Source organism: Hylobates moloch, unplaced genomic scaffold (assembly GCF_009828535.3).
Source record: "Hylobates moloch isolate HMO894 unplaced genomic scaffold, HMol_V3 SCAFFOLD_4, whole genome shotgun sequence".
Classification (NCBI taxonomy): Eukaryota; Metazoa; Chordata; class Mammalia; order Primates; family Hylobatidae; genus Hylobates; species Hylobates moloch.
In genome coordinates this window covers 92,700,115-92,721,418 of record NW_026652279.1, presented here as the reverse complement: position 1 = coordinate 92,721,418, position 21,304 = coordinate 92,700,115, and the positions used below count along the sequence as shown (strand labels likewise).

Sequence of the window (21,304 nt, the reverse complement as noted above, 5' to 3'; positions counted from 1 at the left end):
TCTGGGTCTATCTCTTCATCCACATATACTACATCCTAACCATGAGATCTTTTATATTACATAAAATATAAAATACATTGTCAGTTCTCTGAACCATTGTTAACTGAGCCTGAAAAACAAATCTTCCTTCTTTTTCCTTTAAGAGATGGCTCAAATACTACTTTCTCTGGGATTACTTGTCTACACAGCAGGCAGGATAGAATATATATATATGTATGCAGACACACACACACACACACACACACACACACACACACAATTTGTTTAACTTACTTTACTATTCCCAGTGTATTTGGTGTTTAACAGTTACGTCATTCTGTTTTGTATTAAATTTGTTTGCCTGTTTGTCTTTTTCTACTGGATTGTAAATACTTGAGGTTAAGCATGTGTTTATTTCTGTATCTTGAAGGTATTAGGTTGGTGAAAAAGTAATTGCGGTTTTGCCATTACTTTTAATGCAAAAACCGCAATTACTTTTGCACCAACCCAGTATTTTACTTGTTTTTAAATACTACTGTTTAATTTTCCTTTCTTCCTTCCTTCCTTCCTTCCTTCTTTCCTTCCTTCCTTCCTTCCTTCCTTCCTTCCTTCCTTTTTTTCTTTCTTTTCTTTCTTTCGTTTTTTTCCCCCCAGACAGGGTCTTGCTCTGTTGCCCAGGCTGGAGTGCAGTGGCACAATCTTGGCTCACTGCAACCTCTGCCTCCCAGGCTCAAGTGATGCTCCCTCTTCAGCCTCCCAAGTAGCTGGGACCACAGGTGTGTGCCACCATGCCTGGCTAAATTTTTTTTTTTTTTTTTTTGTAGAGACGGGGTTTCACCATGTCGTCCAGGCTGTTCTTGAACTCCTGGCCTCCCAAAGTGCTTGGATTACAGGTGTGAGCTGCCATGCCTGACCTTAATTTTTTTTTATTGGGTAATATATGTAATTTTGTGGTAATTTACTTTAAGACTTTTCTACATTATTTATTTATTTATTTATTGAGACAGGGCCTCACTCTGTTGCCCAGGCAGGCATGCAGTGGTGTCATCATAGCCCACTGCAGCATCTACCTCCTGGGCTTAAGCAGTTCTCCCACTTTAGCCTCCCAAGTAGCTGGGACTACAGGTATGTGCCACCGTGCCCAGCTAGGTTTCCTTTGTATTTTTTTGTAGAGACAGGGTTTCTCCATATTGCTCAGGTTGGTCTTGAACTACTGGACTCAAGCGACCCACTCGCCTCAGCCTCCCAAAGTGCTGGGATTACAGGTGTGAGCCACCACACTGGATCTGGCTTTTCTGTATTTAAAAAAATTAATCATAGACTTTTTGGGGCTTATTTTGAAATGTTAGAGATCTTCCATCTTAAAGTTTAACATTATCCAAGTATTCTTGCTATTTTTTAATCTTTTAAGCCTTGTAATAGACTTAATTACCTCTTGACAGTGTTGTTTAGTGAGAAAGTGTCTCTGCTTTTTTTTTTTTTTTTTTTTTTTTTTTTTTTTTTTTTTTTAAGACGGAGTCTTGCTGTGTTGCCAGGCTGTAGCGCAGTGGCGTGATCTCCGCTCACTGCATCCTCCGCCTTCCAGGTTCAGGCGATTCTCCTGTTTCAGCCTCCCAAGTAGCTGGGACTACAGGCACACTCCACCACGCCCAGCTAATTTTTGTATTTTTAATAGAAACGGGGTTTCACCATGTTGGCCAGGATGGTCTTGATCTCTCTATTGCTTGACCTCGTGATCCGCCCACCTTGGCCTCCCTAAGTGCTGGGATTACAGGCGTAAGCAATCACGCCTGACCAGCTTCTCTGTTTTATATTTTTTTCATCATCTCAGCCCAGACACCAAGCAGATGGTGAATGGAAGATCACCTGAGACACCACATCAAAAACACTTCATTTCACCTAAGTGCAAATTCACTTTGATCTTTCCTTTAGTCTTTGCCTAGGATGTTTACCCATCACTGGATGGTTACCTGTCACTTTGCCTGACCAATCTGTATGTGAATTCAAAATTTTTTATTTGTTCTATGACTACATAGTTCGAATTGCCATTGCTTGGGGTTGAAATATTTTATCACCTGTCCTACAGAGTTGTTGTGAGGATTCAAATTTCCAAGCACATAATAGATATTAAATAAATGTCCATTGTCCAGTTTTACCTTATCACCTTATATCCTGAAGTTGATGTTTGTTTATATTTATTTAGAGTACAGCCTGCAGTTATATTCATATGTGCTTAAATCATGATATGTGTAGAATGGGGCAGTGACACTTGGTCTCTTTTAAGGGCTCACATTTAAATGCTAACTCACTTGAATATTTTGAAAAATAAATGCTTTTTTTGAAAGGACAACTTAATGTGTTTTTTCCTGTGATTTTACATTTCATTTTGAATGAAAGGGTCTGGGAAATGTATGATTTTGTAAATTTCTCATAGTATTGCAGGTTAAGATTTACCTAAAAGTAGTGACACATTAAATAAAATCACGCTAATTTTGTCTCAAACTTTTGAAAATTGTGTGGCTGTGAATCATGTTATAATATTACTGTTGTTTTAGTGAAGTGATACAATTGAATAAGAACTGTTGGACTGTGGATGTGTTACGGGATCCATTTGATTTCATTGTCTCCTTGTCAGCATCTCTTTTGATGCTACTTTCCCCTTCTCTGATTAAATGGCATTTCTTGTAAGAAGTATTTAATTATAAGAATGCTTACATTAAAATCTCTTGGCCTATAAATTCTCATGTGAGTTCTAGTTGCTTGTTAGTGCTTCCCGTAAGATCTCGGGGGCGGTGGGTGGTTTGGAAACTCACTAGATTTACTTCCGTCTTTACTCACTGGGTTTTGGTATTACTTCAGGTGATTTGTAATCTTTAGGCCACAGGAAATGGGATAATGTAGGCTTTTGATTCAATGGATTGGACTTTGTAAAGGTGAAGCTTCAAGTTATCTACTTAGGGTGCCTGGGGACTTTGAAGAGTTGTAGAACTATGATACAGCTGCAGTGGCCTTTCTATAAATGTACTACTTTCTGTACACCCATCTCACCCTGGACCTCCTCTTCCCTCTAGCTGATACTCGAAATCTTTAATGTTCTCAGACCTACTCAACCCTTACTCTGTCACTTTAGAGTAATGACCTTGTGTTCTTCAGGGAAGGGAGAAAAAAGGTGATTAAGAATTCATTGTGGTTCTGTCTACTGTGACAAAGTTCAAAAATTTTAAAAAGAAACAAGTGTGGTCTGGGTGTGATAACTCATTCTTGTAATACCAGCACTTTGGAAGGCTAAGGCGGTAGGATTCACTTGAGCCCAGGAGTTCGAGACCAGCCTGGGCAACATAGTGAGACCCCTGTTTCTACAAAAGAAAAAATAATAATTAGCTGGGTGTGGTGACATGTGCTTGTAGTCTCAGCTATTCAGGAGGCAGAGGCAAGAGAATCCCATGAGTTCGAGGCTGCAGTGAGAGCTATGATTGTACTATTGCACTCCAGTCTGCATGACAGAGCAAGACCCTCTTAAAAAACGAAAACAAAAAAACCCTGTTTCTTAAAAAAAAAATTGCCTCATGTATCAGCTTTCTACCTATCTACATTTTCATTAATATTCTTATTTTTCCTCCTGTCTCAGACAAATAGGTGTTTGTTATATGCTGAAAGCCATCTTTGTTTTTTTCCAGCAACTTATTCCTTCATGTGTCTCTTTTCAATATTAGTCTTCTTTCTCTATGTTGGTTACATCCTCTTAACTTATAAACATTCCATGTTTAAATCTTTTCTGATACTTGATGAACCCCACAACAAAGAATGCTACGTGAGGAAAAGGTTCTTTGGTCAGTACATTTGGAAAACTCTGCAATACAATTTGGGAAATGGTTCCTACTTATTATGGTGACTACTTTTTCACCTTTTGGTCATCCCTTAATTCCCAATATTTTCCCTTTCCTTTTCACCATTCTATTGAAACTGTTTTTGATAAGATTGTCTGACATTTTTTTTTTTTTTTTTTTTTTTTTTTGAGACAGAGTTTCGCACTATTTCACCCAGGCTGAAGTGCAGTGGTGTGATCTCGGCTTACTGTAGTGTTTCTGCCTCCCAGGTTCAAGCAATTCTATCTCAGCCTCCCAAGTAGCTGGGACTACAGGCTGCACCACCACACCTGGCTAATTTTGTATATTTAGTAGAGATAGGGTTTTGCCATGTTGTCCAGGCTGGTCTCGAACTCCTGACCTCAGGTGATCCATTTGCCTCAGCCACCCAAAGTACTGGGATTACAGGCGCGAGCCACCGCATCCGGCCCCTAACTGACGAAATTAACGACATTCCTCTTACTTGCCCTCTGCTACAATTGACAGCTGACCATTCTTCTTTTTTTGAAACTTTTATTTTCTTAGCTCTTAGATTGTTATTAGTGGATTTTTTTTTTTTTTGTAAGACTTCTTGGCCTTTGTACTGCCCTCAAGAACTCTGCCAAGCTCTGTCATTGACTGTTTTTTCTTTCACTCTTCATAGTGCTCTTTTGTAATCTCATATGTCTTTAATACTTCAGCTCCTCCCTAGTCACATTTGACTCCTGGATACTTTTTTCCCCTCCTAGTCCTCTGCACTCATTCTATTATATTTCTGGTTTCTTCTGAACATCTTCATCTCCATGACGTGGGACTTAAAACTCAACCTGTCTAAAATGAACACCAAGTTAGGGATCCTCCCCCTCTCACAGAGGCAGGGTGGGTTCCTGTAAAAAATAAATGAATAAAAAATAAAATGAACACTATATATTTTCCTTAAAACCTGTTTTTCATTTACACACATCTGTAGACACTCACTTATTCACAACTACATGCCACCGTATATCTTGGTTATTGATATCATTTGGTGTCTAACTTGTGAGCTCTTTTTGACCCCTCACTTCCTTACCTGCCATATCCTTCAGCTACTAAGATCTGTTGCTGGTTTGAAATTATTTTTACTCTGTTAACTGAGTTATAATGTAGATCCATCTTTAATTCTTGCTTGGATTATTATATTGTGGTGTCATAGCTGGTTTCTTGCTTCTAGTCTTCTTTTTCAGACAACTACCTGATTGATCTTGCCTCTCATCTTTGTCATTGGGGGAAAGAAGGTCAAAATCCCTTGTGAAGGCATCCAAGCTGCCCCTTGCTGTTGTTCCTATTGAACTATTTGCAGTACCATGCAGGTACCATGAAGAGTTCCATGTTCTTGCTTCTGCTTTGACTATTCTCCTTGAACATTCACCTTGCCTGATGTACCCTTCCTTCTGTCTTAACTCAGCAAACTTGTCTTTTAAGATTCAATTCTTACATATGGTCTTATGGCCTAATTAAACAGCATTAGATGTTTGCTAACATTGTCCTAGCACTTACCAGATTCTAATTGTTCATTTATAGAACTTATCACATAAGCTAATATCATATACTGATCATGGCACATTGTAGATAATATATATCTTTCGATACATGGATGTTCTGAGTTCTTGAGAGTGTGGAATTGGGTTCAGGATACATTGTATACCTGTGAAATGTCAGCCTGTGAACTTGTAGAACACAGTGTTTATGTTTTATGTCTTTCTTCCTCACAGTGCCTAGTACAGTGCCTTGCACAGTGTCTTTTATATATTAGGTATTCAAATTAAATGGATGGACCTGGATTATTGATTAGCTGGATGAGTATTTGGCCTAATGTGTTCCTGAAATTTAATGCTTTACATATTTCTGTAAATGTTCCCTTGGTACAGTTTCATTAAATAAAATATCAATGTGGAAAACATTTGAAAATCTTAATATATGTTAAAATTTATGATTAAATATGGTAGGATTCTTTGTTAGAAAGAATACATTTAAGTATTATAAATTACTTACTGTGGAATGTGACAAATAGGTTTTACTGTTATATGGCTGTGGATAGAAGATATGCATAAGTAGAAATAATCGTAGCTGTATAAAGTAGTTCTTGCCTCTTTGGAATGTTGTGATAGTCTCACTTTCCTGTACTACTTATTCACTGACCTAAGTAAACATTTTTGCTCCTTTTAGGGACGGTGATAGAATAAACTAGGTGGTATGTCCTGTGATTACGAATGATTACTGTTATTGGAGCACTTTGACATGTAAATAACTTCAGATTCTTTTAAGTACAGGTTCAGTATCCCTTATCCAAAATACTTGGGACTATAAGTGTTTCGGATTTTTTGTTTTTTTTTTTTGGTATGTTTGGATCTGTTTAGTGGTTGAGCATCTTAAACCTGAAGACCTGGCCCGAAATACTGCATTGAACATTTACTTTGAGCATCATGTTTGAGCTCAAAAAGTTTCAGATTTTGGAGCATTTCAGATTTCAGATTTTCTGATTAGGGGTACCTAGTTTGTAGCAGATGCACACATCCGGTTTTATTCTTAAATGTCTTCTATTCTTTGGATACAGGTTATCTTTTTATATGCATTGATTTTTTTGGTCTGAATTTAAATGTTATACAATGCATGTGAATTCTTACGATAATTCCATTCAGCGATGATATACAAATGAAAAAGGGAATGATGTAAGTGGTTTTATGATTTAGAAATCTTGAACTTTCTTAGAAGCTTTTTGTAAAAATTATACAGTGGTCTTTCTGTATTCTGCGGGATTGGTTTTAGCAACAACCTCCCCACCACCCTCAGATACCAAAATACTGGAGTGCTTAAGGCATAATATTTGCATATAACCTATGTGCATCCTCCAGAATAGCTATTACAATGTAAATGTTATGTAAATAGTTGCTATACTGTATTGTTTTTGTTTGTGTTTTTTAAATTGTTGTTGGTTTTTTTTACCCCAAATATTTTTTATCTATGGTTGGTGGAATCTGCGGATTCAGAACCCATGAATACGGAGTGCTGACTGTATATACTACTGAAAAAAATCAGATACTATAGAAGAGTACAAAGAAGAAGGCAAAGATGTCCTTAGCCAGGTTACCACCTACAGATAACATGTCTGATACATTTTACTGACCATCTTTAGCGTGTTTTTACACACCTGCCTGCATACGCATTCCCCCATTCCCTCTCAAGCATAAGGAAACTATTTTACATAAATAACAATTTAGTTTCATTGCTGTTCTCTAGCTTATTTTTTATTTTTACTGAATCAGTAGTATAGGTGTCTCTTTTCATGTTTAATAAAAATATATCAACTCATAATTTTTAATAGTTATACATTATGATATGTTCCACAGTCCACATGACCAAATTCCTACTGGTAGATATTTTACTTATTTCTTTTTTTTAAATATTATAATAAAAAAGTGCTGTGCTAACGTTAATCTTATCTACTTGTGTCATTTTTCTCCTTAGCTTTAATTCCTAGATGTGAGTTTGCTAGATCAAGGGCATACTTACTCTTTGCTTATTCTTCTCCCGTCTCCTGCCGTTTTTCTCCTTCCTGCCTGCTTGCCTGCCTTTTTCTTTTCCCCTTCTCCTTCTCCTTCTCCTTCCCTTTTTCCTTTCTCCTTTTACCACTCTGGAGTGCGGCGGCATGATCACAGCTCACTGCAGCCTTGATCTTCTGGGCTCAAATCATCCTCCTATTTTAGCCTCCAGAGTAGCTGGGACTACAGGTGTGTGCTATCATGCATGACTAATTGTTTTTAATTTTTAGTAGAGATGGGAGTCTTGCTTTGTTGCCCAGGCTGGTCTTGAACTCCTGAGCTCAAGTGATCCTCCACCCTTGGCCTCCCAAAGTAGTAGAATGACAAGTGTGAGCCACTGCACGGCCTTATTTTTCATTTTGATAATATTATCAAACTGTTCTCATAAAAGGTACACCAGGAGATTGTTAGAAATGTTTATAGTATTACCCATTTCTGGCAAACTTTGTAAAGGATGAACTAACAACTGTCTTTGGAAATGTACATGTCTATAATTTCAAGCTGTTATGTACAGAGAATTGCTTTATGCTGAGATCATAAAAATTTTTGTTTTCCTCTATTGTAATGTAAAGCTTGTTACTAATTGTTCTTCATTTGCCAGGTTCCAACATACACATGCTACTTTCCTCTTAAGATTGTGAAGTTATAAATAGGAGGACTTTTATTTAGAAGAATGCTAATATGAATCTTTTGGAAATACTAGTAATTAGCTTTCTTCTGCTGTCTCCACCAATTTTATCTGATTTAGAAAATTATATTTCCTTTATTGAGATGCTTAAATCAGAGGGCTTAGTTTGCTTCAGAAAGTTTATAAACTGTATTATTAGACTAATTTTACAAGTCATTGTATGTAGGTGTCACTTTTAACTTTTTTCTTTTATTATTAAACTTTGCAGGTTTTAAATAGGTCAGTTTCTGACTAACCCAGAAGTTGAGTATATTTTGATAATACATTTTAAATTGGTCATATTTGTATGTGCTTGAAATAAGTGGAAATAACAATTCATTAAATAACAACAACAACAAAAAACCTTATGTGAACCTGGGGATTCTTGTTACCATCTGACTACTCCTTTCCATCTCCCTCAGTTCCTCTTTATCCCATGTTGTTTATTAACACTGGAGACTAGTAAAATTAGGTCTGAATTGGGCTGCTCTTTATGTCCATGGAGCTCATCTTTATTTTTTTTGAGACAGGGTCTTGCTCTCTCATCCAGGCTGGAAGGTAGTGGTGTAGAGATCGCTCACTGCAGCCTTCACCTCCTGGGCTCAAGCAGTTCTCCTGAATAGTTGGGACCACAGGTGCGTACCACCACACCTGGCTCATTTAAAAAAATTTTTTTTTTTTTTTGGAGAGAGAGAGTCTCTTGTTGTTGCCCAGGCTGGTCTCAGACTCTTGGCCTTGAGCAGTCCTCCGGCCTTGGCCTCCCAAAGTTGTAGGATTACAGGTGTGAGTGGCCGTGCCTGGCTGGGTCTCATCTTTTTATGTCTTTTTAGATCACTTTAACAAGGCAAAAAAAATTCCTCCGCCCTGTCTTTCTTTCTCATTATTAGTACCCTCTCTTCTGCTTTTCCAGATAATTCACTGCTCATTGCTGTTGCCTAGTCACTCCCAGTGGCATGGGTAGAAATAATTGTATTGGAGAAATATTTATTTCCAATATGTAAAATAGACTCTGTGACTTGGTGCTTCAAAGATGTGGGCATTATCAAAAGGACAGTTAGTTGAACTGTGCATGTGACATAATTTATCTTTTTAGGAAAGAGATTGTAAGGAAAGCACAACAAAACTTGAAAAACCAACTTTATAAGAAAGTAGATTGAATTGCTCAGAAGTTATTTGAAATGGTATTTGTAGATCGCCTCTCTACTAGTGGGTGTTTAACCAAAAAGAGTTGGCTAAATTTTATATATTGATAACTCAAAGTCAAAAAATTCCTTAATATTTTCAAAACATTACCACTAAATTTGTCTTCTGGCCAAGGTGAAAGAACAGGGATTAGACTTAACCTCTCTTCAGAAACAGCTAAAAAACTGAAGAAAAACATACATAACAACAGTTTTCAAGACATGAGATATCAGACAGTGAAGGACAGTGATCCCTGAGAGATGGAAAACAAATGAGGTGAACCTTGTGATTAACCTAGCTTACTACCTTGGGAGAGTTTCGAAGCCTTGTACAGAAAGGGGGACATCAGGTGGAGCCTGCTGATCTGTCTGAATTGAGGAGATCAAACTGGAAGTCCACAGTGGCCAAGGTGGCAATACTATACAAGCAAACATACTGAAGAAGAGAGAGCTCACATACAGAGAGAACTCTGGTAATTTGCCAAGGAATCCCTCTTGAATCTTTAGCTGATGTGAATTCAGGATGTGAATGAAGAGGCTACCAGAGCTGGAAAAAGAAGTTGCCAAGAAGATCACAGTCAACAATTCTCAGATCTATACATGGCCAGGAGTGGTTCCTGTTCTCACCAGCCAACATGGAAAACCTCGTAATTCGTGAAGCACCAAGTAAGGCTAATTGGAAGCCCTTTGCCTCAGTAGTGGGGCCAAATTAGCCTTAGAATAAATTCTTCCCTGGTTCCTCCTAACAAACTTAAAAGCAAGACCTGGAAGAATCAAACTAATTTGTAAGCAGTTTAACTACAACGGAGAGCAAAGGTCAAGAAGATTTATAGGAATACGAAAATATCCAGCACCCGGCAGATAAAAGTCACATTATTTACCATGTAATCAAAAGTTACCAGACAGGCAAAGGAGGAAAGTAAGACCCATAAAGAAAAGAAAATACAATCATTCAAAACTGATCCAGAAATGATTCAGAAATAGTTATATAAGAACATCAACAATAATTATTATAACTGTATTTCATATGTTGAGGAAGCTTAGAGGAAAGATTAAACATGTTAGTACAGGAATGAAACATATATACATAGATAAGAAATCCAAATCAGACTTTGAAAGTTTAAAGCTATAGTGTCTGAAATGAATAATATGTTTGATGGGATTAATGGCAGTGGACATTGCAGAACAGTTTAGTGAACTTGAAGGCGTAGCAATAGAAACTGCCCCAGAAAACCACACACAGAGAAAATGTGAGCCGTGGGATAACATCAGGTGACCTAATATCCTTATAATTGGAGTTCCTGATGGGGCTGGTGGGATGTGCAGAAAAAGTATTTTAAGAAATAACAACATTTTCCAAACTCGATGAAGCTGTAAACCCACAGACAGGGTGTCCAGTGAACCACAGGCAAAATAAACATGAAGAAAATTACATCAAGGCACATCAAAGAATCAGCCATACCAAAAACAAAACAAAACCATTTTTGAGGAACAACAATACCATTGGCTTCTGTATCCATGGATTCTACATTCTTGGATTCAACCAATCATGGACTGGGAAAAAAAAAAAAAAACCAAAACACCAAAAAATTCATACTACAATAAAAATAACACAAATAAAAAAATACCATATAACATATCACATTTATATTTCATTAGGTATAAGTAATCTAGAGATGATTTAAGGTATACAGGAGTATGCACCTAAATGCATAGACTACATACAACTACTAGGCATTTAATATGAGGGACTTAATTACCTGTGGATTTTGGTATCTGCAGAGGGGCTGCAGGAGGGTCCTGGAACCAGTCTCCTGCAGATACTGAGAAAGCACAGTACTGATAGCTGATTTCTCACTGGAAATAATACAAATCGTAGACAGTGTAACAGTATCTTTAAAATACAGGAAGGAAAAAAAAGTGTCACCCTGGAATTCCATACTTGGAAAAAATATCCTGCAAAAACGCAGTCAAATTGAGTGCATTTTTGCACTCAGAAACTGGTAAAATTCAAACGAGGTGGGCAGTTTAGCTAAAATTATTGCACCAGTGTTTGTGGTTTTGAAAACGTACTGTGGTTATGTAAGATGTTACCTGTCATCAAAGAAGGTAAAAGGTACCATTTCTTGTGTCTTACATTATGTCAAAAGAAATTTTTTGGGAAAAAAGCAAAAAAAAAAAGAAAAAAAAGGTCGGGGGGTGGGGTACTTCAATCCAGACTATTTGGTGAACTCTCACAACTTCGTAATAGAAAATTTAAAAATGCATTAAAAGTAGTCAAAAAATGTGGACACTTCAAAGAAGATATAAAATGGCAAATAAGTTATTTGGGAAATGCTAATTAAAACCACAGTGAGATACCACTACACACCTATTGGAATGTCTAAAATGAAAAAGACCAACCAAAGCATGTATTCCTGAGTACATAGAGCAACTTGATCTCTTATACAGTGCTGGTGGACATAACAAAATAATACAACTAGGCTGGAGTATCGCTTGAGTGGCTGTAGTGAGCAATGATCTTTCCAGTGCACTCCAGCCTGGGCAACAAAGCAATACCCTGTCTCCAAAAGAAAAAGAAATAAAAAATCACAACTACTTTGGAAAACAGTTTACTAACTTAAAAAGGTTATATATACATATGTATTATATGCCCAAATCATTCACTGCTACGTTTTTAACCAAGAATAACGAAATGTGTGTTTGTATACAAATGAAACGTGTATTTGTGTACAAAGACTTGTGTACAAATCTTCACAGCAGCTTTATTTGTAATAGCCAAAACCTGGAAACAATCGAAATATCTAATGGATGAAAGGATAAATTATAGTATATTGATAATGTCGACTACTAATAAGCAATACAAATGAAGTATTGATAGATGCAGTGACATGGATGAATCTTTATGCTGAGTGAAAGAAGCCAATCAACTTTTTTGTAACGAGTTTGCCACCAGAACACAGGTGTCATGAAAACTACCCCTAACAGCCAAAATGGGAAGAGACTTATATCAACATTGTCTTCATTGGACACATAGATTCAAGGCAAGTCCACCACTATTGGCCATCTGATCTACAAATGTGGTGGAATCAACAAAAGAATCATTGAAAAATGGAAAAGGAGGCTGCTGAGATGCGAAAGGGCTCCTTCAAGTATTCCTGGGTCTTGGATAAACTGAAAGCTGAGCATGAATGTGGTCTCACTGTTGATATCTCCCTGTAGAAACTTGAGACCAACAAGTACTACGTGACTTAGCATTGATGCCCCCGGACACAGAGACTTCATCAAAACATGATTACTGGGACATCTCAGGCTGACTGTGCTGTACTGATTATTGCTGCTGGTGTTGGTGAAATTGAAGCTAGTAGCTCCAAGAATGGGCAGGCTGGTGACCATGCCCTTCTGGCTTACACACTGGGTGTGAAACAACTAATTGTTGGTGTTAACAAAATGGATTCCACTGAGCCAACTTACAGCCAGAAGAGATATGGGGAAATCATTAAGGAAGTCAGCACTTACATTAATAAAATTGGCTACAATCCTGACACAGTAGCATTTGTGCCAGTTGCTGTTTGGAATTGTGACAACATGCTGGAGCCAAGTGCTAACATGCTGGAGCCAAGTGCTAACATGCCTTGGTTCAGGGGATGGAAAGTCACCCATAAAGATGGCAGCGCCAATGGAACCACACTGCTTGAGGCTCTGGACTGCATCCTCCCACTAGCTTGTCCAACCGACAAGTCCTTGGTGCCTGCCTCTCCAGGGTGTCTACAAAATTGGTGGTATTGGTACTGTGTCTCTGGGCCGAGTGGAGACTGGTGGTCTCAAACCCGTTATGGTGATCACCTTTGCTCCAGTCAGTGTTACAACTGAAGTCTGTTGAAATGCACCATGGAGCTTTGAGTGAAGCTCTTCTTGGAGACATTGTGGGCTTCAGTGTTATGAATGTGTCTGTCAAACATGTTCGTTGTGGGAGTGTTGCTGCTGACAGCAAAAATGACCCACGAATGAAGGCAGTTGGCCTCACTGCTCAGTGATTATTCTGAACCATCCAGGCTAAATCAGTGCTGTCTATGCCCTTGTACTGAATTGCCACACAGCCCATGTTGCATGCAGGTTTGCTGAGCTAGAGGTAAAGATTGATTGCCATTTTGGTAAGAAGCTGGAAGATGGCCCTAAATTCTTGAAGTCTGGTGATGCCGCCACTGTTGATACAGTTCCTGGCGAGCCCATGTATGCTGAGAGCTTCTCAGACCATCCTCCTCTGAGTTGTTTCGCTGTTGGTGATGTGAGACAGACAGTTGTTGTGGGTGTCATCAAAGCAGTGGACAGGAAGGCTGCTGGAGCTGGCAAGGTCACCAGGTTTGTCCAGAAATCTCAGAAGGCTAAATGAATATTATCCCTAATATCTGCCACTCTAGTCTTAATCAGTGGTGGAAGAATGGTCTCAGGACTGTTAGTTTCAATTGGCCATTTAAGTTTAATAGTAAAAGACTGGTTAAAGATAACAATGCATCTTAAAACCTTCAGAAGGAAAGAAGAATGTTTTGTGAACTACTTCATTTTTTTCTTTCTTTTCTTTTTTTTCTTTTTGCATGTGTAGTTTTAAGTTACTAGTTTCTTAAATCAGTACGTTTTAATGGAAACAACTTGACCGAAATTCTGTCACAGAATTTTGAGACCCATTAAGACAAAGTTTAGTGAGAAAAAAGCCAGGTAAAAAATACATGTGTATGACCCATTTATGTGAAATTTTTAAAAATGCAGACTAATTCATAGTGGCAGAAAGTTTATCAGTGGTTTCCTGGAGACTTGGGGGCAGAGAGCAGAGAGGGGTGGAGAGAGGGGTTTGGAAGAGGCCTGTGCAGACTTTAGTATGATGTTTATGGTCATTATATTGATTTAGGTAATGGTTTCAAGGTTGTATATCTGTGTCAGGAGTTACCAAAGTTTTAAGTATGTGCAGTGTATTACATGTCAATTATATCTTAAAGCTGTTAAGAAGAAGTCACCAGGTTAGGTTTTCATTCAGAGGATAGAAAGATTACTGATACCAATTTACAGAGCCTTTAAGATAGGTAAAGCAGGCCGAGCTCTTTAAAGAGCTGTCCAGTAGTTAAGTGAGTTTACTATGTGATTAAAATAACCCTGACCAGTATTCAGGAATATTAGTTTCTCATTCATCCCATCATTGTATGATAACTATTTTTTTCTTATAGGCCTTTTTGGGCCATATATGTAATGAAATGTTACATATCTTATGTTCTGTTATCATTCAACAGAAACTTCTTGTCTTTACATCTAATTTAAAAAAAAAAAAAATTTAGGCCGGGTGTGGTGGCTCACGCCTGTAATCCCAGCACTTTGGGAGGCCAAGGCGGGCAGATCTCTTGAGGCCAGGAGTTCAAGACCAGCCCAGCCAACATGGTGAAACCCTGTCTCCACTAAAAACACAAAAATTAGCTGGGTGCGGTGGCGGGCGCCTGTAATCCCAGCTACTCTGGAGGCTGAGGTAGGAGAATCACTTGAACCCGGGGGGCAGAAGTTGCAGTGAGCCAAGATCGCACCACTGTACTCCAGCCTGGGTGACAGAGTAAAACTCTGTCTCAATAATAATAATAATAATAATAATAATAATTACAACAACATTTAAGCTAACAGTCAGGATTCTTGATTTATTATATTTGGATCTAGAAGGTAGCGGTAGGAATCATTTTCAAAAGTTGGGGATGATGTCATTTTGGAGAACTCACTATATAAGAAGCACTTGGTTGTTTTTGACATGAAAATTGTGGAGCAGGCTGGGCACAGTGGCTCACGCCTGTAATCTCAGCACTTTGGGAGGCTGAGGTGGGCAGATCACTTGAGGCCAGGACTTTGAGACCAGCTTGGCCAACATGATGAAACACTGCCTCTACCAAAAATATAAAAATTAGCCAGGCTTGGTGACACACACCTGTAATCCCTGCTACTAGGGTGATTGAGGCAGGAGAATCACTTGAATCTGGGAGGTGGAGGTTGCAGTGAGCCAAGACTGTGCCACTGCACTCCAGCCTGGTGACAGAGTGAGACTCTGTCTCAAAAAAAAAAAAAAAAAAAAAAATTGTGGGGTAAATTTGAGTGTATGAGAATCTTAGACTATTGAATGAACATTAATTTTTTTAAATGTCCACTTAGAACTATTTAAAATAGAAATGTAAATTAGGGTTTTAATTATGAATATAAATGAGTACATATCTGTATTTTACAGAAACCAAAAATTTAATATTATAGAGAAATATCTGTCTTTAGGAAAGTTTATTCAAACATAGGGCAGAGATAGTAAAACTTTAATTTTTTAATCTCTATTTTTCTTATTTATCCCAAACTCCTTATTGTTGTTGAAGTTAGTCAAATAATTTATATAACTCAAGTCCTTATGTCGTCTAATCCTAGATAAAACCTTTGCCTCCTAAGCCTGAAAGAAATAGGTTCTTTTCTGAACAGGTATTTCATTTTAATGTGATACTTGTTTTAATTACCAGTTTAGCCTTATCTTTCAAAAAATTATTCTTAACATGTTGAAAATATATACCTATGCTATTTTTAATAGATTTTATAGTTTTAAAAAAAGATTTATATTTTAAACCAGTAGAAGTTTTAAGAATGTATCTTTATTGTTACATGTTATTTTAAAGATTTTTATCATGAAAAGGTATTCTAGGTAAGGTCTTAATTTCAGATTTTTAATTTAAATGTATGTGATCATTCTCTGATCTGGCTACAATTAATTTATATTATCTGTTAAAGTTTTTTTTGTGCGTTGTTGTACCTGAATCTTACATAATTATTTTTTCTGCCATTTAAGTTATTTTATCTTTAATCTCAAGTGCTCACAGTTGAACAAAACAAACCACCAAATCAAGGAATACTAAATCAAGAAAAGGAGAGTTTTAGGTCTTAATTCAAATTCATTGTTGGGTAGGTTTTGGCATCCATGGTTATTGAATCTGTAGAAGTTATGGTTTTGTATGTAAATCTTAATAGGTTAATTTTAATAACTTCTACTCGTACATATTTGGAGGTCCTTTATAATTTGTTATGAAAGGTAGAATGGACCTTCCCCTCCTTTTTCCCCTTTACAGGGTCTCAAAAATAATAAAAATAGGCTTTCAAAATAATAAGGTTAGAGAAACTCATTTTTGAAATTAGTCTGTTATTTACTGTAATTATAGGATATGCGTGAAATAGAAACTGGGTAATACCTGTTTTCTCAGGAACATACTAAAAATATTCATATTGTGTATTATTTTCCTTACGTAATTTTGCTGTCTCCTAGTAATCTTGCATAATCCTGAAGTCCATGTCTCTAGCCATTTTGGTCTATTTTATCAAGATATCAATGGCTCTTATCTTGACCCTCAACTTCTAAGATTTAGGTTTAACTGGGACATACCGGCCCTGACATACTTTTCATTCTGTTGGTAGCCATTTGTTCCCTTATAACTAGGAAGGTACTACATTAGTAAAATGCAGTGGCTTGTTTTCTACTCCAGAAATCAAGGAATTGGCCATCCGTTTAGAGAACATGCCGCTATTTTTGGGAATGTTACAATTGGAAATTTTTGAAAAACACATTTAAGTCATAAAAGAGGATTTTTTTCGCCTTTGGAAAATATAGCCTCAGACCTGATTATACTTTTTCAGAAATTCATGCCTTAGATGTGGCAGTAAAAGATTGATTCTGTAGTTCTAGTGTATTTTAATTAAGCCCAGATTTAGCATTTGTTCTATATTTTATCACTTTTTATTTTAACTTTAGCTGGCACATAACTGATAATACTCGTTTTGGAGTTTACATTTGGGTTAGCCTGGTGACCTGTTACCTTCCAGATCTAGTATTTTGAACTCTAACTTGGCAGTATTTTGAACTCTTAACTCATTCAGATTAAGTAGGGAAGTTGTTCTTTCTGCCTCCTGTGGAAATTTAATGTGGACAATATTATATAGACTTTTTATGAATCTTATGTATAGTCTCATATGTTCTAGTATTTCTTAAAGCTAAAAATACCATGCCACTTGAATATATAAAGAGTTGTAGCATAGTACCACTGTGAAAAAGATGTTTTCCATGTAATCTCATAGCCAAATATTTTTCAGTGTAACAAATCACACATGGTACTGCATGGGCATTAGGATCGCTTTAGTTTTTCTTATATCTTGATTCCTCCCATATTTGCCTTGTTTTTAAATGTTTTTCTAACCTTTACTTTGTTACCTAAATACATGATACCATATTATTAGGGAAATGTTTGAAGTACCTACAAAAAAGAAAGTGATTAATTTTGGAAGAAAGGCAGTTTTGACCTTTATCTTGGTAGAAGTGGTTTAAAGATATTAAACTTGAAACTTGTTGCTCAGTTTTGAGGTAATTTCAACCTCCCAGTTCTCTAAAACGTAGTAGTTTGGTAATGATGCATGCTTGATAATAAAGACAAATTTTACACATTACTGAGGTTAAAATTCTGCAAATGAAATGATTAAAGTCTTCAAATTTGATGATCAGATTTCTTTAAGAAATTTAATTATGATACACCAAAATATGGAACCTAAAACACTTGTTAATCCTTTCAATAATATATTTTACTTAGTAAATAAAGCACTATGGAATATGCCTAGTAGATTCAATGTCTTTTTTCGGCTTAAAGTGTGTTAACTTACTATATTTGATTTTTAAATAGACACCAAATCCTACTGCAAGCGAGTTTATTCCTAAAGGAGGATCAACCTCCAGGCTGAGTAACGTGTCCCAGTCAAATATGTCTGCCTTCTCTCAAGTTTTCTCTCACCCATCCATGGGAAGCCCTGCTACTGCTGGATTAGCACCAGGTAAGTTGAGTAACTATTTCCAGTGAGTTCCAGATACCATGTCTGTAAGCACCATTTAGTATTAATTTATCAGAACTGAAATTGTATACTTGAATGATTCACATTTGAACAAATTAAGAGCTTTATGTTCTAGTTTTTGGTACCATAGGCCAAATGTGTAGTTGAGAATTTTAAAGCAAAATTTAAATATGAATGAAATTACATATAAGAATTTTTATATACAAAACTCACAAAAAAATTTAAAGGGGAAAATGGTTATTTAGGAAAAAAATCTATCTTTTTGTATTTCTCTATTTTTAAAACTTTGTGCTGTTTCACTCAAACTTATAAAGGCATCAGAAAGAACGGGAATATTTATGTACATATGCCTCAGAATCCTCCTTTTACATTAAATTTCTAAAAAATAATTTAATCATTTTACATCTTTAGATAGTATTCCCTTTCAGATATTTGATTATAAATGCTATAGTAGTAATTTTAAATTGGGTAAAGTATTATAAACAGTAGTAGGAAAAAAATATGCTACATTAGGGATCATTGCAGTAGAGAAAAACACTTTTTAGTCATCTTCTGCCCATAATGTACCCATAAAGTGTACCCATAATGACAGAAGAATTTGGGCAAATGTGCTTGTACTCCAGGAGTCCTGAAGGCATAGTTCAATGCGACCCTTTGAGAAATCTATGATTCTTTGCAGTCTTCGTTTTTATCTTAAGAATTCATGCAGATTTTGCATCTGCTACTCCATAATGTTTATTTTAATATAAAAATATTTAAATTTTTTAAATTAACATCACTTATCCCCACTGCTGTATACTTGATTTGGAAAGGTGGTATGCACAATCATATTGAATTCATAGTAAGTGCTGAGCAGATTGGTATCTTATGTTTGTCAAATATTTGAGTTGCACACACAAATTATGCTTCTAGAACCTATACAGGAAAATCATCACTTGGTCTTGGACATTAAAAAAAACAGAAACAAAATGAAATGTATACACACACTAAAACAAAGCCAAAGGATATATCTAGATCAGCCGGGAACTGGTACTGTCTCTAGGGCTTAATCCAGTTAGTAAGTAAATCTTTGATTTAAATACTCATATATCTAATTCAAGGACCTCTTTGGGAAGAAAAATGAGAGAAGATAAAGATAACACGGTGGAGCAGAGCATCTGTTTTAGCATTAAAGTATCAATACTCAGAGCTTAATAACCTTGTGTTGCTAAGGATTTTTTCAGCGCCTCATTTCCCCACCATTCTCTCTTACTACCCGTCTCCCTTCCAACTCCCCTCCCCCGACTTGTTCCCTTACCTTTTCTTCTACTTTGGTTTTTTTTCAGGTTCAGTTAAATTTGTAAGCATTTTCATTTCTTCCCTAGAGAGCAGTGTCAGAATTGAATATCTCTGGTAGCTTAAAAGTTTTATTGTAAGTAATATACTGCTATGATTTTTCTCTCGTTGAGGTGTGTTCACATTGTTTACATGAGCATAATCTACAAGTGAGCTACACATCTTAAAATTTCTTAGGCAGACATTGTCTAGACTTCTGAGCAGTGTTGTAATTCAACTTTATATGTCTCTTTCCAAAGCACCCGCAATAATGGGATCCATATAGCAATCAGAAAACTTTGGCCTTCTTAATTACATGCCAGTTTATTTTGGCCTAACAATACTTCCTTCCTTGTATCAGAAATAAACATTTTGTTAACTTATTTCATGAAACTAATTTAGACATGCCATTCAAAAAAAAATTAGCCTTTTCAGTTGGAAGAGTTAAAACTATTAAAGAGAATTTTAAATTTAAAAACATTCAGTTTTAAAAATCCATTAATGCTTATGGTATAGGTATAAGCTTATTTGGAGGTAGGTATATTCATTCATTGGTCCCAATTGGACCTCACAATAGAAACTTAGGGTGAAATTAATTAATTTAAAAATTAAATTAGCTGAAAAACTATTCTTCTACATAGCCCTAGCAGTAAATGGTTATTCTGGCTCCTCTTAACGATGAAAGTGATCACTCTCTGGAACCATTGGAAATAGGTCATTATATCATATGAAATGTATTCTTGAATTCTTAATGACTATTATTTTAAAAGTGCTCTTCATTCACATGACAACTCAGTTAAAATATTTAACAATGATGAATTATTTTGCATTAATTATTTTTTCTGCTTGGTTATTGGTTTAACACTCTGGAGATGAGCAAAGAAAAAATATTTAAGTCTGCCTTTCGGAAAAACTATTGTACTCTCAGTGTCTTCCATCATTTCTTACCTACAAATACTGTTTTGTTTAAGGAAGGGTTCTTGACATTTGCAGTGTAAGGTTATAGAATAAATAGTTTATTTACCTACGGTAGTGGTGATTTAGTTTATTTTTAATGCTTGCTGTCTATTATAGGTGTAACTCATTGATTTTAGTTACAAGTTTTTAATTTTCTTTTAAAGTTTCTATCCCCAAAACTATTGCCCGTGAAAGTATCAAATTACTATAAAATATGAAACCTTAAATACTTCGACACTTATGTAAACTAGGGTAACATTTTCATTACGTATGGGAAAGTATATATCTAAATATATTTTTGACCAAATATATTTGTCAAAATTTTTAGGCCAGTTTATTTTGGCCTAATATTTGAGCAAAGTTGAGTGGATATTAAGAGTGGGTTTCCTCAAATTATGAGGAACAAAGGCATAATGCCTGGCACAAAGGAGACCCTGAGTGAATCACATTGCTTTTTAAAAATTTGTTTTGATCACTTAAGAAAAAATAAGTCATGTTTTTGGTATATGTCTCAATGTAAGAAATAAAATTTTATACAAATAGTTGAATTTAATCACAGCTAATTAGGTTTAAAAGGCATTAAAATATGTGGCATGTATTTCTATCAAATTGTATACACACCCATTTTATTTTTTAATTTAAGGAATCAAGGATTTATAGATACAATTTTGTTATGCACATTGAACTTATGAACAATAGCTACATTTCTAAGTATCTTTTGTGAAGTTAGTTGTTTTAATGATACTACAGATATGGCACCTGGGCTTCATTGTCTTTGAGAATCCCTCCAGTTATGCATATTTTTATTTGTAAATAGGGATTTTTCTCTGGCAACAGCTTTTATTATTCTCTCAGAGGTTCACAGCCTTCCAAAATTTAAGAACCACTGTTGTTTCT

At 36.1% G+C, this 21,304-nt stretch overlaps 1 protein-coding gene and 1 pseudogene across 4 annotated transcripts in view; both read left to right on the top strand.

Annotated features, from left to right (window-relative positions):
* The window catches only part of PAN3 (poly(A) specific ribonuclease subunit PAN3), a 164,330-nt gene that overhangs the window by 70,547 nt on the left and 72,479 nt on the right, over positions 1-21,304 (top strand). For all 4 annotated transcript variants that reach the window (XM_032150570.2, XM_032150572.2, XM_032150571.2 and 1 more), the window contains one exon: positions 17,971-18,118. In XM_032150570.2, coding sequence (XP_032006461.1) covers positions 17,971-18,118 — 148 coding nt within the window. The remainder of the gene's footprint in view (positions 1-17,970; positions 18,119-21,304) is intronic.
* LOC116467122 (elongation factor 1-alpha 1-like) lies at positions 8,826-14,491 on the top strand (annotated as a pseudogene).